Source organism: Cyprinodon tularosa, unplaced genomic scaffold (assembly GCF_016077235.1).
Source record: "Cyprinodon tularosa strain WSP-4 unplaced genomic scaffold, ASM1607723v1 ctg12, whole genome shotgun sequence".
Classification (NCBI taxonomy): Eukaryota; Metazoa; Chordata; class Actinopteri; order Cyprinodontiformes; family Cyprinodontidae; genus Cyprinodon; species Cyprinodon tularosa.
Window position 1 is genome coordinate 3,256,077 of NW_024038003.1, and position 24,383 is coordinate 3,280,459.

At 36.5% G+C, this 24,383-nt stretch overlaps 2 protein-coding genes and 2 non-coding genes across 5 annotated transcripts; 3 read left to right on the forward strand and 1 right to left on the reverse strand.

Moving 5' to 3' along the window:
* Nucleotides 1–690: 690 nt before the first annotated feature.
* Nucleotides 691–762, reverse strand: trnam-cau. Its single transcript has one exon. It is a non-coding gene; the product is annotated as a tRNA-Met (tRNA).
* Nucleotides 763–1,150: 388 nt separating this feature from the next.
* Nucleotides 1,151–1,224, forward strand: trnan-guu. Its single transcript has one exon. It is a non-coding gene; the product is annotated as a tRNA-Asn (tRNA).
* A 2,892-nt stretch (nt 1,225–4,116) lies between these two features.
* pdca (phosducin a) lies at nt 4,117–9,489 on the forward strand. The gene is made up of 6 exons (XM_038271937.1): nt 4,117–4,246; nt 6,095–6,155; nt 7,186–7,322; nt 7,406–7,625; nt 7,729–7,841; nt 9,044–9,489. Exons 2-6 carry the CDS (start codon nt 6,107–6,109, stop codon nt 9,230–9,232), a joined length of 708 nt encoding a protein of 235 aa, XP_038127865.1. The 5' UTR covers nt 4,117–4,246; nt 6,095–6,106; the 3' UTR covers nt 9,233–9,489.
* A 1,568-nt stretch (nt 9,490–11,057) lies between these two features.
* LOC119774103 (kinesin-associated protein 3-like) lies at nt 11,058–23,344 on the forward strand. 2 transcript variants are annotated; one of them, XM_038271443.1, is made up of 20 exons: nt 11,058–11,268; nt 13,650–13,781; nt 14,227–14,384; nt 14,516–14,577; nt 14,703–14,844; nt 15,393–15,492; nt 15,565–15,689; nt 15,794–15,892; nt 17,292–17,470; nt 17,672–17,834; nt 17,918–18,018; nt 18,097–18,205; nt 18,308–18,420; nt 18,536–18,701; nt 18,986–19,111; nt 20,371–20,469; nt 20,580–20,665; nt 20,775–20,931; nt 22,316–22,400; nt 22,998–23,344. In XM_038271443.1, the coding sequence occupies exons 1-20, from the start codon at nt 11,240–11,242 to the stop codon at nt 23,098–23,100; spliced, it is 2,334 nt and encodes a 777-aa protein (XP_038127371.1). In that variant the 5' UTR covers nt 11,058–11,239; the 3' UTR covers nt 23,101–23,344. The 2 variants fall into 2 exon arrangements, with proteins under 2 accessions (XP_038127371.1, XP_038127381.1); XM_038271453.1 differs by having other exon boundaries at nt 14,519–14,577.
* The last annotated feature ends 1,039 nt before the right edge of the window (nt 23,345–24,383 follow it).

The following is a 24,383-nucleotide window of genomic DNA, read 5'->3' on the forward strand; positions in this document are numbered from 1 at the left end:
CTCAACTAGAAACATGCATAAGAAGTTGCATTAACTCTTTTGGATGGGTTCTTCTTTGTGTTATGGAAAGCTTTGTGTTTTTTGTGTATGATGTAATGATTGCTCCAGCCTTATCAAAATAATACACTATGTATTTACATGCAGGACATCCATTCCTCTCCCAAGTCTTTGCCATGTACATAATGAAGATTACTTTTTATCCTGACAGAGGAATTGTCCTGATTAGATAAACTACTTAGGAAAACAATATTTCTGACACGCAACTGATACATATTATTAGGGTTTAACAGATTCACACATCATGAATCTAAATAATCCTAACATTTGTTAAAATATTTCTTCTCTTCTCCAAGAGGCTTCTTCAGTATGAATTACAGATAAACTCAGCCTTATAAGCAGAGGAGTCGGAATGTTTCAAGAAAGAACCCAGCTATCTTTTTTCGATCTACTTACATACTTGTTATTTTTTTCTGTTTCATTCACATTTCACTTTTAGCATTGTAAAATAAATAAAACTGAGCAAATTCATCTAAGATTGTAAAACAAAAGTTTTTTGTCATTGAGTTGTCAGAGTGTCATTCTTTTTATATAGAAATAATAATATTTAGAATATTCCATAACGTGCAACTAATCAATTAAATAAACGGGTTGCATGGAAATGATTTATAGATAAAGAAAGGTAAAAACATATAGCAGAGGATGGTTTCGATCCATCGACCTCTGGGTTATGGGCCCAGCACGCTTCCGCTGCGCCACTCTGCTCTGAATACACATCCGGGTAATATGACAAATTCAACACGCAACAGCCCGACGGTGATAATTTTTATGTAGACATGTATTAATAATGCTGCACTTAGTTCCACTTTTTAAGATCTCCGCCTCATTAGGAAATAGAAGATACTCAGTAGTACAACAACAGAGGTGTCAAACATTCTAGCGTTTGCAGACCTACGAACATTAGCTCGTTAGCATGCTAAAAGTATTCAGGCATACCGCAACATTATTGTGACTCAAAGATGGTAGGATTGTTTACCACGTGCCCGGTTTAAACAGATGTTTTTACCTATAATCGCTGCCCATTTACCACACAAGCTATACCCCCTTACAGATAGATCGACAAATTGACGTCACAAATATTGTAGCGATATCCGTCTCTGTGGCGCAATCGGTTAGCGCGTTCGGCTGTTAACCGAAAGGTTGGTGGTTCGAGCCCACCCAGGGACGTGACCTGTTTTTTTTTGTTTTTGTTTTTTCCGAAAAACTTTAAATGCAACACCTTCATCAATTCAAACTGCTCTGTCAAACTGCTTTTTAAACATTCTAATAGCTTTCAAATTTATCACGACATAATATACACAGTAATACAAGCAATAACTAACTAACGTTCCTTTAATTAATAGTTGCGCCGCCACCGTCTTGTTCATCTACATATAATTAGGTAACTTGGTTGTATCAGCCACATCGAAACTTTCACACAGAGCCTGGAAAAAAAAAAAAAATCCCAAATAGTTTTCTTGCAGGTGATGAAGCCCCAAGTTCCGCGCGCTGTCCTCGATTCGTTTCTCCGGTGCTCCTGTGGAGTTTCACTCGCTGCGGTAAACTGTCTCCAATAAACTCCCATTGTCATATTTGTGGCTTACCATATGTGGCAAATTAATGGATCTAACAGAACTGGTCCAGACTCCTGCATGCTTTGATAAAAGAGCTTTGGAAAAAAAAAAGTCCACGTTGCTTTTGCAGTTTAGCTAGCAAATTCTCTGACGCTAGAGCTTGCCCAGCCTCAGTCAAACTTTTGTACTTCCTTGTTTAGTCCCTCAACAAATATTTAGAATTCCATGTGTTGTTAAAAATGTTCTTAAATTATCCTTTTTTGTTAACTGAAATATTTCATTGACTGAGGCTGAAGAGCAGTGATTAGCAGGCCAATTAAGTGACCTTCAAAATAAAAGCATTTCTGTTTCCGTTTTAGATCCATGGTGATCACATGGAGTCCATCCTTTCTGGTGGATCAAGGCCGGCTTGTAATTTAAATTTTAAAATAAGAATAAAACATGTTTTTTTTTTTTTTTTTTTTTTACATGGCTATCGTTTCTGTTTAAATGTGGAAAGTAACAAAGAACATCTATTTGATTACTGTACTTAAGTAATTATTTTGAGTATCTTTACTTTACTTTCACCCCACTGCATTTAATACAATTTTCTGTGGCATTTTGATGCTGAAGTTCTTTACAAGTTGTGTAGCATTTGTAACAGAGTGGCTCTATGCACCAATACATCAGGTGGTTTCTGAAAGTTACATGGTACTGAAAATTACACAGAAATGTACTGATATTAGAAATGAGTATTTATTTGTATTTTTGAATACTGAAGTACTTTTAAATCCATGTACTTTTGAATACTTACGTATTTTCAAAAGTGAGTACTTCAATACTTTAACTTGAGTAGGTGTTTGACTGAGTAACTTATTTTTTAGTTGAGTAGGATTTGATTATAAGTATAAATACTTTTGTTCAAGTACTACTTTTGAGTACTTTGTCTACCTCTGGTAGTACTGTGAGGGGATTTATATGCATAGTGTACCCTCCTCTAACCTAATAGCAGACCACCCTTTACTCCCTACAAGGATCAACAGGTAAACATAGTGGGTGGAGAAAAAAAATAACAAAAACAGCATAAAGACAAAATAAAAGAGAGAGAGCTGGTGAAAATACGTCTTCATGAGCCCCAAAACATTCCCAGATGATTACAAAAGTATTATTTTTTAGAAAGGATGTGTCCCCTTAGCACCAGATTTGGAGCCTTATATAGCGTGTGTTATAAGATGGGACATTTATCTGAATCAAACCAGAAAGTTCACCTCTGAATGGCTGAGTGGCTTGAAAAAAAGTATGGGGTCGATTTTTTGTGGCCTAGTCCAAGTCATGACCTTAAACGGGCATTTTTTGTTTGAGATCCTCCAAAGGGTAAACAGACTAATGGAACTAGATAAGAATAAAGTCGTAATGTTATGAGAATAAAGTCCTAACATTACGAGAATAAAGTCGTAATATGATGAGAATAAAGTCTTAACATTACAAGAATAAAGTCGTAATATTACGAGAATAAAGTCGTAATATTGTAAGAATAAAGTCGTAATATAAGAATAAAGTCGTAATATTATGAGAATAAAGTCATAACATTACGAGAATAAAGTTGTAATATTATGAGAATAAATTCGTAACATTATGAGAATAAAGTCGTAATATTATAAGAATAAAGTCGTAACATTAAGAGAATAAAGTCGTAATATTATAAGAATAAAGTCGTAATATTATGAAAATAATTTCGTAACTACGATAATAAAGTCCTAATATTATAAGAATAAATTCGTAATATTATAAGGAATAAAGTCGTAATATTATGAAAATAAAGTCGTAACATTACGAGAATAAAGTTCTAATATTATAAGAAGAAAGTCATAATATAACGAGAATAAAGTCGTAATATTATGAGAATAAAGTCATAATATTATAAGAATAAAGTTGTAATATTACGAGAATAAAGCCGTAACATTACAAGAATAAAGTTGTAATATAACGAGAATAAAGTTGTAATATTATAAGAATAAAGTCGTAATATTACGAGAATAAAGTCGCAATATTATAAGAATAAAGTTGTAATATTACGAGAATAAAGTCGTAACATTACGAGAATAAAGTCGTAATATTATAAGAATAAAGTCATAATATTATGAGAATAAAGTCGTATATTTTGAGAATAAAGTCGTAATATTATGAGAAGCTTGTGTTCTAAAAGATTTCCTTATTTGTGACATATGCCAAAGTGTAATTTCACATGATGCTCGACATTCCTCATTTTAAGGAAGAAAGTGCTTCTTGTAAGAGTTGTCATAAAATACAACTTTATTTTCATATATTTTTATGACTTTATTCTCATAATATTACGACTTTATTCTTGAAAAAAAAATCTGCAGACTGGCCATAACTCTGTCCTACTTTCTTTTATCTTTTGATATAAAAAATAAGATCAACTAATAGATTCAAAACACTGCACTTGTATGGTGTCTAATCAGAGATTTCTACATTACAGCAACAGGGATGATAAAGATGACGGGCAGAGAAAGCTTATTCACTCATCTCTGTCCCCACCCTCTTATCAGCCTGGTTCTCCCTTCTCTCCTCAGTAAATTCTTGGACTGAGTGGAGAAAAGAAACTGACTCAACAGACAAAGACCATTTAACAAAAAGTAAGTTATATTAGAACTGTTTATCCATATTCACCAGCTTGTAGTTTGGATTTTATAACATTTGTGGGACTGCTTCTATATTAAAACCTGAGCTGCATGTTTTATTTTAAACTGTTTTCATTGTTTGAGTTATGATAATTACATTTAGCATCACTTTTTTCTTTTGCACAGTTTATTTTGTATCAGTTGTTTATTGTGCAGAAATAAACATATTTCATTTTAGTTGCACATGTAAATTTAAGTTGCATGCATAATGTTTAGATGCTCTCAAATTTATTGATTTGGTTTTTAATTCATTGAAAATATTCTGGCTCGGTCGACGTTAATTTTAGACCAATGGTTTAGAAACTGTTGCATGGACAAAATCCTTCAAACTAATTGGCTTTGCCAGTTTTATGACTGACGCAGATTAGGGACTTATAATCAATGATAGTGCAGTTGCATCAGTAGCTTTCATTGTGTCTTCATTTTTAAAATAGTTTAATAATGCTCTAGAAAGTTTTTGTTCACGGAAGAACTTTCATAAAATGTTTAGCCGTTAAGGAGACATGACTTCACTGTATGTGAAAAAGGTTACTATTCAGGGAACAGCAAAAGCTTAATTCATTCATACATAAACTCACAGTGGCATGAGAATATTTTGTTTGATCTGATGCAGTAAAATCATTTCATATGCAGTGATTTGATCATAGGAGAAAAACAATCTTCATATTAAAAACATAAACTTGAATTGCATGTTATAATGTAGAGCATAAGAAGATGTCCCCAGAATGTGTGCCCGTCATACCCCTGATAATCTCAGACTAATCTGATAAGTAAACCTCAGCCTGGTTCTCAGTAACTGTTTGTGACAACAGGATTGTTTGTCTTAGTTTGCTTTATTTTATTTTACTTTATTGCGTATATTTTCAATAACCTACTAGTACAAAATGGTATATGAGTATTTCATTTGCATAATCCTTGCACTGAAAGTAGCAAAGGATATATTATTTTACAACAGGCTTTACAATCAATATAATCAAGTGAATGCAATTTTTATTTAGCAGATTAAGACAAAGGGAATTTATTTATTATGCTTTTGGGGTATAACCTTTATGACACATTTATTTAAAAGGGAATCCAAGATAAGAAGATGAAAAACTGCTTTGACAAATAATATCTTTACAAAACCTTTGTGTATACTTGTTATACATGTATATGACTTTATGTTTATTTACTTTCTACTTTATATATGATCTAAATAAAATGTGTCTTAAACTTAGACAACTTTTATTGTAACTGTGTATACAAAATTACATTTTTGGTAGTACAGCTTTCAGACATTAAATGAATATTTACATTCCATAAAGTGCAGCAATGAGCAAATGTAAACAATGTGGGAGAAAAAACCTGATGTAAAAAAAGGAATTGATATGCATCAATATATATGGTGCAAATATGCAGTATTTTTGGTTTGGTGTTATCAGTGTAATGCAGAGTTTGTGACATAATTTACAGTTTTACATTTAATTTACATAATTTACATTTACAGCTTTTTTGTTTTTTTTTTCAACAGTTCAGTAATGTTTTTGTTTGTATTTCCCACTTTAATGTTTTTATTTTTGGTTTTATTTATAACATTCATGTTTTAATTTATAATATTCATGTTTTAATCATATAGTATTTTTTGTTTGTTTGTTTGGGTTGTATACTTGCAGTCCAGCAATGAAGTGTTGTATGCAGTAGTGAGGTTAACACGATCTAATATAAACACCTAAAGTAAACATTCCAGCCATTGTGCTGCCCTAAGGTGTTGGCTGCATTGACTGGGATTTAATTCACACAATTTGCTGTTTGATTTGATTGCAGGTTTGCTGAAGGATGTCGTCTGTAAACCAGGAAGAAGAGGAGCTTCCTGCAAATTTCACAGGTCAGAGATACATTAGATAAGTTCAAATCCTGCTGAGATAAGCATGAAAAAGATGACTTTACTTATGAATGAATTCACCTTTATACCATTGTGTCCTCTAGTGGAGAAATGTACTCGCTACATCAGTTATAATAGTCAAAGAAGAAGAATGTGTCAAAGGAAGAAAAAGGTGCATGGAATGTATACAGTATATAGAGTGCATCCACATATGACAGCTTTTTTTTATTTTTATAACAGGATTATTATACAGGATTATTGCACAGGGTGTTTACATGGGTATTTATATAGATTGATATTTATATATATAGTTATTGCACTGGGTGTCAAATATAGAGAAACAGGTTATTGCACAGGATATCAAATAGTAATTGCACATTATACATTGCACAAGTTATTGCCTTTGTAGTGTCGCGTTGTAGAGTCTGGTTGCAGCAGGGATGAATGATCTGCTGTAGCGCAATAAAGGTCTTTGACTAAAGGAGCTGCTCAGCTCCTCTACAGTCTGGTGCAGAGGGTAGAAGGTGTTTTCCATGATGGATGTAAGCTTGAACAGCACCCTCCTCTCAGCCACTTCCTCCACTGAGTCCAGAGTGAAGCCTAGGACAGAAGCGGCCTTTCCCACTAGTTTGTTCAGTCTCTTTCTGTCCCACTCAGCGCTGCCAGGGGCCCAGCAGACAACAGAGTAAATGAGTAAATGCTAATGATTTTAATGCTAGGCAACATTAAACCCAGCTGTTTTTTTTATGGTGCAAGACACATATGCAAAAATAGAAGATCTCTGGATCATTGAGAAATTGTATTGGTTATCCTATGATTTGGTTGGGTTCCACATACATTTTTGTAATGTTTTATTTTCAATTTGGTTTCTGATCAACTTTCATAACTGCTGCAGAGACTTCAGTTTTTTTAAACAGTTGTGTGCTTTAAGATGTAAAAGCATGCAGATGTTTTATAATAATTGCCAACGTTTGAGTCTTTGCATGTCTGTTTGACATCATGATTGGGTTACTATATATTTGTGTGCCTCCAGGCCCGAAAGGTGTAATTAATGACTGGCGTAGATACAAGCTGGACAGTGTGGACCAGAATGTCCCTCAGAGAAAGAGAGAACTGCTTAGACAAATGTCTAATCCACGAGATGATGACAAGGAAAGGCAGAACAGAAAGGTATATGAAAGCGTGACTCCCTAAGACACAATTGCTCACTATAAATACATGTATTTATAAATGATATGTGTCTTTAACTGCAGATGAGCGCTCAGGAGTACGAGCTCATCCAAAACGAGGATGAGCGTTGCCTAAAACGCTACAGAAAACAGTGCATGCAAGAAATGCACGAGCGCCTGAGCTTTGGTCCCAAGTTTGAATGCGTGCACGAGCTGGAGAGTGGAGAAGCTTTCCTGGAGGTGATAGAAAAGGAGCATCATTTGACCCCTGTGGTGGTCCACATCTACCAGCATGGTGTCAAAGGTCTGGGTGGAAATTAAAGAGCTTGCTTTCTCATTGTAGCACAGTCCCCTTGATCATTATGTCGTACTTGAAAACCTTTTTAAATACATGCATCCTTTGACAGGCTGTGAGCAGATGAACTCCTGTCTGGACTGTCTGGCTACCGAATACCCCACTGTGAAGTTTTGTCGCATTGATGCTGTGGCAACAGGTGCTGCAGAGCGTTTCTCATCTGAGGTTAGTTCACCAAAAATAAAACAAAAGAAAAGCAATAATTTTTTTAGATTATACAAACAATAGTAGATCAGATTGCTACAATAATCTCTAATAAAGGGGAAGTAGTGTTCTCTAAAAATGCTCTCTTACTGAGTTGATTATGTGTAAACTTACAGTGCCTTTCAAAAGTATTCCTCTAAATACTTTCTCAAACTGTTATGTTGCAACAACAAACTTAAGTAGATTTTATTGGTATTTTATAAAATCAACCAACACACTCTTCTGCATGGTTCAGAATAAATGAAGATGATGCATGATTTTTTTAAATGCTCTATTTATAAAATGAAAAATCAATCATGCACATTCACATTCATTCTATTTTCCTGCAGTTTACGCCTGCAGATATGTCTCTACCCACTTAGCGCATCTAAAAATTTATATTTCTACCTCCATCTTTACAGTTTAAATTCCCTAAGATTGGACAGAAAGAAATTATGAACATCATTCTTCACAGTTTTCATCTGAATATGATTTAATTTGAACTATTCAGTTGTAGCACTCTTTGTACGGTTGCTGTTTACTTCATTTATGGTTGTTTTTCGGCTATATGTTGAAGTTTAGCTGTAATTACAAGTGCTGATTCCAAGGATTGCTGGGTAAATAGATTTATCCATATGCTCATCGAATGTCTACTGCTTCCGGTCCCTGAGATGCTACCACAAACTAAACGTCATGTGCTGATGGTGTGCTCATTGTGATCCACGACACATGTTGTGATTTATGTAGACTTCAAAGTTCAGTTTTGGTTTCATCTAAGCGGGAAAAAGCCTTCCTGCATGTATTCACTGTATCTCCCATATTGCTTGTAGAAAAATGTTAATGACTTTGATGGGAAAAACACATTTATTATGCGATAAGCAGAAATACAAGCAATAAAGGGTCATTGAAATACATAAACCACCGAGGTGGTTTTTAAACATAACTGGCTACAAATATGGTTACCTAAATACAGAGGAACACATCCCCTTCTTCTACTCATAACTACTACTTTACTATTTTGTGTTGCTTTATCAAGTAAAGTCAGTTTGAAATACACTCGCCAATAAATTCACTAATCATATGATGCTTTAGTGGTTGGGAAAAAAATCATAAACCATTACTTTTGAAGTCTGCCTCAGAGGCTGTCACTTCTAATTTTTTTATGTCCTTGTTTGCCTATCCAGGTTCTTCCTACACTGTTGGTTTACAAGGCTGGTGAATTACTGGGAAATTTCTTGGCCATCACTAAAAACTTCAATGAAGAGTTCTTTGCAACAGACGTGGAGGCATTTCTGAATGAATACGGCCTCCTACCTGAAAAGGAGTTCAGTGCATGTGCCGATGATGAAGATGATGCAGGGGAGGTGGAGTAGAGGAAGACTAAAGATGAAGGAGGAGGGAAGAGGATGGAGCGGTTACATAAGAGAGAACAAAAGGAGAGGTTTAGGGGAGAAGAAACTCAGATCCATGGAATAAATAATAAAAACACTAAACTTTCCAGCTGCAAATTGTAAATTATGGCTGCATTTAGAAGAAGCTATGTGTAAAGAGGGGATTTGAAGAAGTCTGTAATTAACTACTGCTTATTAAGATCCTACCATTATACTTCAATAAAATACACTGTCAGTGATTTCTGTCTCTGGGAAAGTTTTTGTTGTTGTTTTAATTTGGTTATTATAAAGTTCTTTATAGCTGTGATTCCCAAACTTTTCAGCTTCCGTCACAGAAAGAGTGCTGCAAATAATGAAAGAGGCTCATCACTGCAGCAACAGGTTGTTTGCACTAGTAGGTTCATTTAAACTTTACCAATTCTGTGTTCTCACCCCGAGCTCAACTGTGGTATCGATTTGTGAAAAATGAGAGTAGAGTAATTTTGAAGGTAGAGAACTCTGACTATGATAGACATCTATGACTTGCAAAACATAAAAGACATTAAAACTGTAAACATGTATTTAAAATATATTTGATGGTTATAATTTGGCATTACTGATTGCTGGTTTCCAGTCTTGCTGCGTCCTGTACAGTAGGAGGCAGTAGCATTTCTTTAATGTTGGATTTCACCAGAAGAAAACCAAGGTGTGTCATTTGTTCCAGAATTCAGTATTAAAAAACTGTAAAAGAATTACTGATGAATTATCAGTTTATGCAGGGGAGATAATGGGAATCATTTTGGCTTTTGAATGGATTAAGGAAGTTTGTCCTGCAATAAATATACTATGTTCTGATTCAAGTTCATCATTATATTCAATATTAAATAATCATTCTATTAGTAGACCAGACCTTTTCTTAGAGATTAATTTTTTTATAAGTAGAATTCAGGCAATGGGTTTAATAGTTATTTTTACATGGATACCATCACATAAAGGAGTAAAAGGAAATTAGTTGGCAGATAAATATGCAAAACAAGCTACAAAAAATAGTTATATTGATATAATGATACCATTTAGTAAAGAAGAAATTAAATCTATTATTAAACAAAAGGTTAAGGAAAGATGGCAAAAGCAGCGGGAAGAGGATAGAACTGGAAGGTGGCTTTACAGTATTCAAAGAAAAGTTTGTACGATGAGGAGAACAGGAAGAAATAGAAATGAGGAAACCATTATATCCACATTAAGGTTTTGATCATACAAGGTTAAATAGCACATTATTTAAAATGGGAAAACATCCAACAGGAAATTGTGATTTTCTTTGTTTTCAAGAAGAGACAGTAAAACATGTTTTGTTAGTCTGTTCTAAGCATTCTGTTGAGAGAAGGGAATTAGTCAAGAAAATAAATTGCAATTAAATATAAAACATATTTTGAACAAACTTTCTACTTCTGAATGTTTTTTTTTTTTAATTTAATGAATCACCTTAAGAGAATGAAATCGATAGAAAGAATATAAGAACTTAATCATTATAATTTTTTTGTGGGAGAATTTATATAGCATCCCCATCACTTTTAGGGACAGATTGAGGTAGGGAAGAAAATTTGGTTGTTTATAAAGCCTTGTTTTTGTTTTTTCACATAACACAAAATAGAATATAGTTGGTGGAACTATAGAGCTACACACTCGTGTACACTAGGTGGCGGTATGCACCTATAAGCTGTTTGCAATCCGCCATTCAACATAGAAGAAGATGAAGAAGCGGTATCCCCATGGGTATCCCGATCCACACCCCATTCCAGTAGGTGGCGGTAATGAACATCAATAAGTTGCTTGCCAACCGCCATAAAAAAAGAAAAACAAGAAGGAAACCAAGGAGGTGTTTTCTATGTAAAAGGCGATATTACTGGGCCGCTGTAGGATTCATAAGTCGTGATTTATCGGTGGAATCTCTCCAATGTTAGGAGATTATTTTATAATAATTTAAAACCTAGAATCATAAAGCAGGAGAAAATGCAGGATGACGCACGGTACCTTAAACGGTAAGGAGCGTTGCAGCTAAACACTGGGGGGGATTTTAATTTGTTCACGACTCGGTGCATCTTAGACGGAGCATAGAAACTGTAAATTAATCCGAGAGCTATTTCAAAGATCCACCTTGTTGTCATTTCGACTTGTTTTCGGATACATTCTTGAAACACATCTTGTTTGTTTTAAAAAGGATGAGTCTCCTCTCATCGTGTCTGTTAGCCTCCTCAGCTTATATTAATTACCAGCGGTATAAAAGGAAAAAAAAGAAGGAAAAAAAAAAACATCGAATGTTTTATAATATAATACTACTTTGATAAAAAATAACTATTATATTATGATGTTGTAAAACTAGCTAAAAACAAGGGAATTGGGTCGCAGCTGTCCAAGATAAAATGGTTCTGATGGCGGCTAATAACTAGAAAGCTAATAAAGAATGTTGTAAATATTTGTTTAAGGGATAATACATGCTTTATTTAAGTAAAACATCTATATGAAATCGTACATTGCCTCCATTAGCCAGCTATCAGTTGTTTGCTCTTTCCTGGGTGTGTCTGCCTGAGGATGATCTTGGCTGATGGATGAATACAAATTATTTGTTTAGGGCAAATTCTTGGAAAACAAGATATTAAATTTGGATTTGATGTAAATATACATTCTATTTTTACATAAGCCACGAAGGAGGTTTTAATTATATACAATCGAGATGTTTTTTTGTTTGTTTTGTTTTTGTTTTTTGTTATGCACTGAAGCCTTTGATTGTGTTAATAAAAAAGTATAAAAGATTTGCATCTTATTCAATTCAGTTTATTTATATAGTGCCAATTAACAACAGATGTCATCTCAAGGCACTTTACAGTTCACCGGATCATCCAGTCAAATTGATTAAAAGTTTTCTATCTAAGGAAAACCAGTTGATTGTTGATTGTAATAAACAAAAGTTACACCGTCTGTTCTTCAAACTTCTAAAAAATACTGAAACAAATGCAGATATAAGCAATAATAATAATGGTTACTGCATCTCCAATCAGGCTTTTAGTTAGCAATCCATATGGGTGTACATTATATGCCCTTTATTAAAAATATTAGAAATTGTACACCCTGTTTTGGGATGTACGGCTTTGGTACGCCCTAATTTCACAGGTGGTTTCAAGGTTTCACAAGTAGCAGATGGAAAATGACGTGTGACTGCTCAACACGTCACATCAAATGATCAGAGAAGCTGATCTTGGAGCTGTCAGGGAGACAAACAGTGCTCCTGATGCAGACCTATGATCCCTCCTCTGAAACTGTTTATTAACGCCTATATTTACCTAACATGTTGAAACCTGCTGGCAAAATATGTTTCCTTTTATTATTCTGGTGCCTGCAGTTTGAACCGCATACCTGAAAAATGCTAACATCATCTTCCAGCCACTAGGAACAGTAGGGGGAAACCCCCAAGAGGTGACCGGGCCTGAGACAGCTGCTGCTGGGATATCCCAGTGACAGCACACTGCTGGTATGTGGGTGTCTGTGCAGCTCCGACAGCGGAATAACATTCAAAGGCAGAATTGTAATCTTGATTAACTGACTGCACTGATGATGTTTTCAGGTGGACTTTCTCCCTTAATAACATATTAACACTACTTTTTACCCTCTGATCACAGCAAATATAGCAAAGCCTGTCTCTGCCATTGAACACAGTAGAAGAATTGGATGCATCTGGACGCCCTTCAGGAACATCAAAGATGCTCTTGAGGCTCGTCTGACCTTAATGTGTACATGCATCAAAATTAAGCAGCAGGCACTTTTTTTTTGCTGCTCAAATAGCGTTGGGTGTGAATGTAGCATTACACTTTCTGACTGTTTGAATGAACCTATAAAACATAATATTGTACCGAAGAAAGATCTCATGCTTCCTTATGAAATTTCCACCTGTAGTCAAGCATGCATACTTCCCATAACGAGAACAAAAGTAGTGTTGTAACAAAGACAAAACAATAGATGCATTCCACCTCAAAGTGCAGGAAATAGAATTTCAGAGAGTCTAAATTTCAATATTTGCCAGAGGAGGATAACCCTGGACCCCCCTATGCTGCCCAAAGCCTGAAGATGTGATACAGAGGTGTACACCCTATGAAATATTCCTAGCTAAAAGTCTGCCTCTAATGTGATATTTATTATTTTTGCAGTTTTTTTAATTTACTTCTCTTCCTTCCTCTTTTTTTATTTTCATTGTACTTTTTCAACAATATGGACCGGTATGTCTGAAATAATTAGTAAATAAGTCACTGTCGTCGTTACTGACCTTGCGGTTAGCAAGCTTATCATCATAGGAACAAAGTGCTCTTTTAAAAGTAAAGTTTACAGTGTTTTACATCTGAAACTTTGACTGGTTTATTGTCGCCCACAGCAAAGTGACTGCAGGCAGTTTGGACGTCCATCCCACAGAGAAGGCCCTGGTGGTCCAGTATGAGGTGGAGGCATCCATTCTGGGAGAGGATGGAGGTCCAGTGCTGGGGGAACGCAAGGAGGGGCAAAAGATGTGAGGGAGCTGCTACCCTTCAACCATTTGTTTTATGGTTTTGGTTTTCATTCTTCTCACTCTGAACTAACATGGAATAAAGGTTTAATTATGGTATTTAAGGCAATCCTTAAACTGACAGATTGATAAGAGGTCAAACTACGTCCGCTTTAAGCAGTAGGTTAGACTTTATTGTCAATATAGTTTAGCCTCCAATCAGAAGGACAGAGTGCAGCATGTACAGTATGGGCAAATAATGCTATTAAAAGTGGTGAATTGTTTAGTATTATAAGAGGTGAGAAATCATTAACATAAATAGAAATGTGGGGAATATAAAGATGTAATAGGTACATTTCATTCAGCTGCTTTAATGCTTGTAAAACACTTTATTTCTGTGGTGTTATGTATTAATAGCTTTTTAACAATTAGCAACTCTTTAGATCACCTGTCATCTTTTCCCCTTTAGTATCCGTGTGAAAAGCCTCTCTCCTACCACGGATGTGGCAGCTTTGGCCAGGAAAGTGGTGGAGGAGTGTAAACTCATCCCTGCCTCCCGTTTGCCTCAGGTGGAGCATTTGCTCTACTACCTGCAGAACAGGAAGTCCTCCCCCGTGGAGGGGAAAGGTGAGACAGAATAATCTGCTCCTGCTCTGGAATAGATTAGTGAATTCATGCATCCTTTCTTTCAAATCTGCATAAAAGAAGAATAGAACAGTTTTAGTTTTCTACTCATGTTTTTTTTCTCCTGTCTTCAGCAGAGAAGAAAGAGAAAAGGGCAGTAAAGCCCAAAGACCTGACACCATTTGAAGGAATGGAGGTATGACAGAACTCCTCGGATTCTTTATGGAATCTATAGCATCCCACTTTTTTTTTTTTTTTTTTTTTTTTCCGGTAGAATTTTGTTGAAAGTCTGTGTTGTTGTTGTTTTTTATTTGTGTGTAGTTAAACGAAGAAGCCATTATAACCAGAATGGATGAGTATGTCGAGCTGCTCTATGAAGGCATCCCAGAGAAAATCAGGGGCGCGGCTCTGATTTTGCAGCTCGCCCGCAACCCCGACAACCTGGAGGAGCTGTTGCACAATGGTATATTATCCTCTTTAGTTAGTGTTTGGAAAGGCCTCACAAGACATGGTAGCTGCTGCTGTTCCTCTGATTTTTTTATTTGTTTATTTTCCCCATCCATCCTGCTCATGTTCAAGGAAAAAAACATAAATTAAGTTCCTAATCTAGTCTCCTTTTTGTTTGTTTTTAAAGTCTTGAATACTTCAAACTTTTAAATGACTGTTCATATGGGAAGATTTATTCAGCAGCTATTTCTTTGCTGTTGTGTTTTAGAGAATTTATATTATTGAGGAACAGAAAAATAGATTACTGGTTCAAAGTTTCTAGATGTTTATTATAAATCCCAGTAACCTATTTAAATGTTTTTTTAGTAGAAATTGTTAAACATACACATAATCTTTAATTTTCTGATTTTAATTGAACACATTTCATCCCCGACTGAATAATTTAGTCAATTTTTAAAGTATTTAAAGTATTAATTGTAATAAATGTATTAATTGTAGGTTAATCCTGCTTAATAAAAAAACAATCTATATGCTGTTGAGCATAAAGCGTGTGTTTCTGTACAGAAGCTGCTCTGGGAGCTCTGGCCAGAGTTCTGAGGGAGGACTGGAAGCAGAGTGTTGACTTGGCTACCAGCATCATTTACATCTTCTTCTGCTTCTCAAGGTAACCTCCACACAAAGGTCCACATTTTCCCTGAATACGTCTCCCAGCACTGATTGAACCCTTTTTGTTTAGTTTTTCTCAGTTCCATGCGGTGGTGAGTCACTATAAGATAGGGGCGTTGTGTATGAGCGTGGTGGAACATGAGCTGAAGAGGTACGATGTGTGGCGGGAGGAGCTGCGCAAGAAAAGCAAGGCTTATATCCTTTTTTTATAATGCTGTCCCTTAGTTCAACAGTTTGAGCTGCTGTCCCTTCTTGTTTTTGGTAACATGAAATGTTTTCCTTAATGCTGCTTTGGATACGTGAGGCAGCACCAGAAAATGGCTCTCTGAGGAGAGACCAGGATAAAGCTCTGAGGAAATACCAAGGCCTCTTAGCTAAGCAGGAGCAGCTTCTCAGAGGTAAAATAAAATTCTTAAAGTGCTTTTGTGTTTTATTCTATTAGGTTTTGCATGCTAGATTTACACAAAATAAGGCATAGTCAGCCACATTATTCTAATATTCTACATATCTCTCATTACTTTGAGAAATCACTTCATAAATGGAGTTCAGCTGCTCTGTGAAGCCATCTGAGAGCTTAACTGGACAAACAGCATGGAGACTGAGAAATGGCATGTGTTCCTCTTTACCTAAAATTTCTGCAGATTTTGCAGAATTTTACAGTAAGACTGTATTATGCAAAATAAATAAATATAACTTTAAAAAGACAGTATGTTTTACAGCTGCAGGCTTAGCAAGAAGATTATTAGTAATTTGATCTTTTAATCTACATGCAAAAAATATACTAACACTGAACGTGTGTTAGTATATCCACAGTAAAACACGGTGTTAGCAGTGTCATGATGTGGGGATTGTTGTCTTCAACAAAAAAGTTGGTCAGAGTTGATGTGAAATTGAATGGAGCTAAAAAATGGTTAGAAAACCTCTCAGAGACTTTAATCTGGGATACATTCTATCAGACAGCCAGATTATCTAATACAGGGTTTCCGCGGGTCATTAAAAATCATTAAAAGTCATTAAATTATTATTTTTTAAATTAAGGCCTTAATTGGCATTAAAATTCATTAAATTTGATAGTCATGGCATTAAAATGTTTCGGAAAAGAAGCTTTAGGCAGAGAAAAGGCTAGAGAATGGGGGTGAAAATGCAAATTTTAACCAAAGTGGCAGGAAAACGAGAAACTCGAGACATGGCTAGAGCATTAAAAAGCATTAAATAAGAGTTACCCATTCATGTATAAACCCTGTATTAGTTGGCCTAGTCAAAGTGCAGATTTAAATCTAGTTGAGAATATATGTCCTGACCTTTATACATCAAACTAAGTCTGCACTAGAAGAAGAATGGACAAAGAAACAGCATTTTGCACATGAAGGGCTGGTAGAGAAATGGCCCTGCAGTCTTGAAGTTGCAGTTCCAGCGGGAGATAGTTCAACAGATTATATTTACATTATTAATTGGAAAAACTGGTTTATTTCCTGTTTGTGCTTATGGAATACTTTGTAATAATCTGTCACATAAACTCCAAATTAAACACATTAAAGTTTATCCTTTTAATGTGACACAATGTGGAAAGTTCAAATATATCTTTGCAAGCGGTTTGACTTAAAACCGATGAAAAAGAATCCTACCAGGTGTGGTACGGCTGTGATTCATGCACATTTAATACTAATCAGCACTGAGGCATGCATGTTGTAATGTGTTTAATCAAAGTGTTAATCACTAAATTCTTTTGGATCCTTTAAATTGGAAGATAATGGAAGCTTTCTTTTCATGCTCCTTGTCCTGTTCTCCTCCTATCAGTTTCTCTTTACCTCCTGCTGAATCTCGCTGAGGACACGAGGACGGAGCTGAAGATGAGGAATAAAAACATTGTGGGGCTGCTGGTCCGAGTTCTGGAGCGGGACGATGAGGAGCTGTTGGTGCTGGTGGTTTCGTTCCTAAAAAAGCTCTCCATCTTCCTGGAGAATAAGAATGACATGGTGAGGACAGACCAGAAACACGCTGCTCTTCTTTTGGTGCAACGGGGCACATTTCAAATATAAAGACGTCTGTGGTGCAGTTTGACATGTTTTATGTTTTACTTTTATTAGCTTCTTGAATTTTTTTTTTTTTTTTTACATATTACAATGAATGTTTCCAGCGATTGAATGTCATAGCTGCCATGTCTGTTTATTTTGCAGGCTGAGCTTGACACTGTGGAACACCTGGCCCGTCTTGTTCCCTGTCAGCATGAGGACCTGCTAAATCTAACTCTGCGTCTGCTACTTAACCTCTCCTTTGACTCTGGACTCAGGGCCAAGATGGTGGAAGTTGGGCTTTTACCTAAGCTCACAGCTCTGTTGGGTAACAACAAGCAACAGAAGCAACTTGTATGATGTGCTGAATTTGAACAGCAGTAAGTCAGAACCGTACTCTTCTTCATGCAGGTGATGAGAGCAACCGGCAGGTGGTGATGCGCATCCTGTACCACATCAGCATGGACGACCGCTTTAGAGGCATGTTTGTTTACACCGACTGCATACCTCAGGTACTGGAGTGTCCGTATCCTTGAAGCTGACGGATGGTTCCAAAAGCATTAGCTGAATTTATGTCTGTTTGAACTTAGCTGATGCAGATGTTGTATGACCATGGCGGCGAGGAAATAGAAGCTGAGCTCATCTCTATCTGCATTAACCTGGCTGCAAACAAAAGGAATGCCCAGCTCATGTGTGAAGGTAAACTGGGCTTTGCAACAATTATCTCTGTGGAGGCTTTTTGCAGTAGAGCAGGCTGTTTTGACCGGGTATCGTTCTTAAGTGTAATTCTTTGTTTTTAAGGAAATGGGCTGAAGATGTTGATGAAAAGAGCTCTGAAAACAAAAGACTGCCTTCTTATGAAGATGATCAGAAACATCTCCCAGCATGATGGCCCAACTAAACCCCTGTTTATTGTGAGTTCGGTCATACATTATGAGAACAGGTTCTCCTGCTCTCAGCTAGTATCAGAAATATTTTTCCAAATGAGCTTGAGGACCTGTGATGTATTTTTGCTCCAATCTTTTTCAGGACTACGTGGGTGACCTGGCAGCAGAGATCCGTACTGAGGAAGAGGAGGAGTGGGTGCTGGAGTGTCTGGGCACGCTGGCCAACCTTACTGTCCCCGACCTGGACTGGGAGTTGGTTCTGAAGGAGTATAACTTGGTTCCTTTTCTCAAAGACAAACTCAAACCAGGTACCACATTTTTAGAAGAGTTGCCTTTTTACTTTTTTCCTTCCACTTAACTTTCCAGTAATATGCTTGCAATCAAAACTCTGAACAGCTAGCTTCTTTTGTTTGACATATTGCAGTTTTTGCTCTTATATATTGATTTTCTTGGTATAAGAAATAAAATGTTGAGTCTTCATTAGTATAGCTTATTTCTTTAAATCACATTACTGAAATAAATGCATTTTGTAGTAAAATGTTACTAGTTTAGTGAGTCATTAACAACTATAGTCGGGTTGTTTGTGTTTTAGGCTCGGCTGAGGATGACCTTATCCTGGAGGCGGTCATAATGATTGGAACCGTCTCCATAGATGATGCCTGCGCTGTCATGTTGGCCAAATCTGGCATCATCCCTGCTCTTATTGAGCTGCTGAACGGTAAATGGTGGCAGATCAGTATTTAGACTGGAGGGGAACAGAAAACATGTAAACCCTGTTAAAATTCCAGGCAAGGCCTAAATGAATCCTTTCCAAACCTTTTGCATCTTAAATGTGATTCCATCTTTTAACTTCTTTAGTGTTTTTATGTCGTTACTTTAGAGTAATTTCATATTGCTGTTATTATTATTAATCTCTGACTAATAAAATTATATCTGTCTCTAAATAAACTCTGCACAGTTTAACAGCTGAAAACCAAGTTGCACAAGTGAACATAGCACACAGATATGGATCAACTCAGGACTCCAGTGTTACCGCTGAGGCTGTCCTCTGGTTTATTAGCCCAAATACCTGGAGTCACTGTGAGGCTGAATTAAAACCTATTCTCATATTCAGATTTATAAAAGAAGTGTTCGGTTCAAATGACGAAATAAGACGCATCATCTTAATGATGCAGCGCAGCACTGCATTCGAAGGTCACTTACGTTTTAGCGAAGCTTGGATCTTCACTTTAGAGGTACAATCTTCTGTCTTGCAACCTTAGTTTGTTCCTCTCGCCTGACAGATGGGTTTGTTCGGATAGATCATTTTAATGCTTTTAAATGTGTCTGCTAACTAAATTAATTACAGGATACAGTTAACCAAAACTCTTAAAGGGAAAGCTGATCTCAGCGTAATGTTAAGCAGATTCACTATAAGGATTGTTTTGCAAATCAATTAATCTCTCGGTTATTTTTTTTTCGATTAATTACTTCATAATCGGATAGCAAAAGGTTCCTTATAGAAGACTTATTACGAAATTAAACCAGGTGAAAGTAAAACTTTTCCACTTGAGTTCTGGATAGGGCATATAGATGGCTGAAAAAGCTTCTTCTTTTTTTAATCTTAAATGCAAAATTTTTACCTATTTTTTTACAATCTTGGCATAATTGCTGTTAAGGGGGGGTTGCTTTATCAGCTAAAGCCATATTTTAGGGTCTTTACACTTCAGTTAACGATTAATCGATTACTAAATTAGTTGATTAATCCGATTAATTGTTTTAGCCCTAAGTGAGACCTATGCCTAAATTAAATAAAATCAAAAGCTATTTTAGTTAAGTATTAGCATAAAGGTATGTACACTTATGCAAAGTATTTTACACACTTTTTTGTTTTTTTTCTTTCTAACAAAAAATGCAATTTAAGCAGAAATGTTTATCCTTCTGAGAGCCCGTGCAGGTGGTTCATTGTTAGTACTACAGATGTTTTATTTTCTGCAGCACGCCAGGAGGATGACGAGTTTGTGTGTCAGATTGTGTACGTCTTCTACCAGATGGTGTTTCATCAGGCGACTCGAGATGTCATCATCAAAGACACCCGTATCCTTCAAAGATTTCTTTGCAACATAAATGCAGAGTTTTTTATTTCAATTTTTTAAAAGTTTATTTATTTTGGTTCCTGGGTGTCTTTTCTTTAACCTTTTCTCTAGAGGCTCCAGCTTACCTGATTGATCTTATGCATGACAAGAACACAGAGATCAGGAAAGTGTGTGACAACACTCTGGACATCATCGCTGTAAGTCAGCCTGTCTGTTCAACACACATTTACATGGACTGTAAGATAATGAATGAAAATGACCCGATCGACTCAAGTGTAAATCCTTTTTTCCCCCTGTAACTGTTAGGAGTATGATGAGGAGTGGGGGAGGAAGATCCAGTCAGAGAAATTTCGCTTCCACAACAACCAGTGGCTGGAGATGGTCGAGAGTCGACAGGTTGATGAGGCCGAGCCATATCTCTACGATAACGACAACGACCGGACGGATCTGTTCTACAGCGCAGGTACGGTGTGTGCTAACCCAGTTAAGCCCCCTGTCGCGCCTTGACGATTTAGACCAGCGTATGCCTGACGTACAAAAAGTCTGGGAAAAACGCTGGCATACGTTGAATAAGTAATTGGTTCGTTTATTATAATTTATAAGCATGGTGAAGTATGCTGAAAGACGCTGGCACACACCGACATACGGCAAGTACCTCAATATGTATGCCAGCGTATGCTCATACGTGGGGAATAAGTTACGTTATGTAACTGTACATGTACAAGTTGTACATGTACAGTTAATTGATCCTTTACATACATTACGTGTAATTTCCTTATAAGTTGTGTTGTCCAGCTTATCTAAAACCTATGAGTAACTTGTCTATAACTTATGCGTAACTTATCAAGAACTTATCTCCAACGCATATCAACATATTTGACGTGTTCCAGATGACCGCTTTCCAACTTACAGCTACCATATACGGGGTTTCTGCGGGTCATTCAAAATCATTAAATGTCATTAAATAATTATTTTCTAAATTAAGGTTTTAATTAAAATGCATTAAATGTGTTTATTGTGGCATTTAAAATGCTTTCTTAAAAATAAATTTGTGTGGATTGGAACTGCTTCCGGTTCACCGCAAAGCCATATGTTCAGAAAAAGCTAGAGAATGGGGGGAAAAATGCCATTTTCAACAAAAGTTGCTGTAAAACGAGGAATTCGAGACAGGGCTGCAGCCTGTCGACCTGTACCTGTTGGTGGCATTCAAATTATTACTAAATACTATTATTAATATTTGTACTATTAAAAAGCATTGAGTTAGTTATTCATTCCTGTATAAACCCTGATTATCCCCATCATAGGGTGAACTTGAACGCATCATGAACTTGGTGTTTGTGATGAATCCTCCCTGCGTTCACGCCCACCGTCATGACCAACGAACTTCCTAGCAGACATGACGCTGAATCTACTGCGACTGCAAACCTTCTTTCTCTCTTTTTCCTTTTTCTTTTTATTTCTTGTTCTTTTTTTGGCAGGGCGGGCGGTAAAGAGCAGCTAGGTTAATATGGTGATCAAAGAAATCTTTTCATGCAAGCTGGGCGCCTCCGAGCGCATTGCTGCCCCCTCAGGACATTGGCTTGTTACATTTCATGGACATTACGCTGCAGTGCGTCATGCAGAAGTTAGGCTGTCTTTGGACATACGCTCTGGACTCTTTAGTATACGCCCAAAATTGAAAAAATGCATAGAAAGTTCAGCGTTTTAGGAGATTCTGGGACATCAGGCTGGCTAAATCATCAAGGTGTGACAGGGGTGAACAAGGCATGTAAGCAGATCATTGGAACTAAACAGTAGAGCCTCCAGCCTATCCATGCTTCTTTTGAATCTGCTCCATGCAACTCTAGATGGAATAACTCCAGGAGACGGCTCGGCAAGCCCAGATTTCTTCAGCGTCCTGCAGCCTCAGAATGGAGACTTGCACCATGCAGGGTGAGTCAACATACACCAGCAGGGGGCGCTCCATCCTATCTTACAAACACCAATTAGTCAGAGCAGAACCTTGTTCATAAACTTCCTGTTTTAAATCATCCTTTTGTCTTTAGTGTGTGCTGTAGCAGAGTAGGACAGTAGCTCATTAGAGTGGGATTATAAAATTCAGTGTTTCTAACTCATTGGATGAGTGGATTAGATTAACGTGTTTGAGACGTGAGGTAGAGATTAGAAGGTTGCATTTAGCAGCTTCATTTTTCATAGACCAAAGACCAACCTGAGTGTGTCTAGTATCACTGCTGTTTATCTATCGGTGGAGAATAACATAAAGAACCTGCTTTATGTTCCTTTTTTTTGGTTTTAATTATTTTTAAGCTATTGTCTAGTTTCCTTGTGAGCTTTAAAGTTGAATCCTAATTCAGACCTTTATAAAGGTGCTGTGCTCTGTGCAAAGAGGTAGAAACAATCTAATGTCTTCAATAATTGAATCTCTTTGTCATATACCTTTGTTCAGATCAGAGAGTCTCATTAAGTCTTTTAACTGCTCATCCTGTTTATAAGAAGTCGATCTCTTTGTAATCGTTTTTTCTGTTCCAGAGATGTCAATGATGTCTTTGACCAGAGCAGCTCAACGACAGGACGACCAGCCACGGCTTATGGCTTCAGACCGGATGAACAGCCGTTCTACCAGTTCTCATAATCTCACTCATTCCACAATCATTTCTCATCGTTGTGCATGCCAGTCTCTGTACTGCTTCACTCTTAGTTGTCAGGACTGAACATCTTGTAGCTCTTTAGAAAGTGACCACATGTCTTATACTTTATTTAGTGAAGGTAAAGACCAGAATATCCAGTTCAATTCATACTTTTCATTTCACCTTCTTATTTATTATTAACTTATAAAGATATGTCTTTCTTTTTCTCATTATTTTAGAAAATAATTGACACTTACCACATAAAAACAACAAAAAATAGGAAAAAATTGCCTCTTTTGGTTCAACATGGTTTATTTCCTCTAACTCCTAGGTATCATAGTTGTCTTATAAACCTACACTAATGTATGCATATATTTGACTATATCTCTTAAAATAAATGTGGCAGAGTTCATCTAAAGCAGGGCGTAACTTTAGTAACTTTAGTTGTAACAGTCCATACAGAACAGAAACACAAGCATGAAATGAAATTGAAAACTGCTGCAAAGTTTTGGTTTTGTATTGCTTCTTCAAGACATTTCCTTGCTACAAAAGATGCAGAAAAGTACAAACTTTTTTTGTACTTGTAAAGCGAAAGAAATTCGCTCCAAACCAACTCAAGCTGTCTCACATGCAGATATTCATTTGCATTTCACAGAATGAAGGATTGCATTTTCAAACCCCTACAAAGCAAAGCGTTTAAAAGTGTAATTTATGCTTGGACTAATAGATGTGTTTTCGTCTAAAGCCATTTATACGCTACGATTTTTTGCACTTTTCGGGCTGATTCTCCAGTCATGCAAGAATTTATCGATCAAGTCGAGTTTCCGCCTGAGCGCACGTCGTGTAGTGTAGGGGGGGGGTAACGAGGGGCGGTCAGCCTCTGACGACCGCCTCCTGATCAGGAATCGTAAGGTTGGGAGAAAATCGAACATGTTTAAAATTCAGTCGGTCGACCAAAGATCTCTTCAGAGCGTCGGGCGGCACAGTGTGAACATGCATCGTGAGCTCTGAACTTGTGAACTCTGCAGTTTTGTTGTACAGCTTGAGCTGTAGCTGCGTGCAAAAATTGAAAATATCCACCCGTTTTTGACCGGCTTAAGAGATGTGACTTAAAGGCTCCAACTAGGGAAACACTGGATAACTTGGCTTCAAGCCGAGATCTAAAAAAGGCTGTTTTATCTTCATTCGTTAAGCTTTTACCTCACACCACAGCAGTATTTTTTTTGTTTTTTAGGCATATGTTGCACATATATTTTCATTTTAACGCATGTTTTTAAATGTCTATGTA

What these genes read in the sequence shown, in the direction of transcription:
- pdca (XM_038271937.1), top strand. Translation starts at nt 6,107, where the DNA reads ATGTCGTCTGTAAACCAGGAAGAAGAGGAGCTTCCTGCAAATTTCACA. An exon ending in GCTTCCTGCAAATTTCACAG is followed by an intron (nt 6,156 to 7,185) that starts GTCAGAGATACA and finishes GTGTGCCTCCAG; the next exon opens with GCCCGAAAGGTGTAATTAAT. An exon ending in CAGAGCGTTTCTCATCTGAG is followed by an intron (nt 7,842 to 9,043) that starts GTTAGTTCACCA and finishes TTGCCTATCCAG; the next exon opens with GTTCTTCCTACACTGTTGGT.
- LOC119774103 (XM_038271443.1), top strand. Translation starts at nt 11,240, where the DNA reads ATGCAGGATGACGCACGGTACCTTAAACG. An exon ending in CGCAAGGAGGGGCAAAAGAT is followed by an intron (nt 13,782 to 14,226) that starts GTGAGGGAGCTG and finishes TTTCCCCTTTAG; the next exon opens with TATCCGTGTGAAAAGCCTCT. An exon ending in TAAGCTCACAGCTCTGTTGG is followed by an intron (nt 17,835 to 17,917) that starts GTAACAACAAGC and finishes TTCTTCATGCAG; the next exon opens with GTGATGAGAGCAACCGGCAG.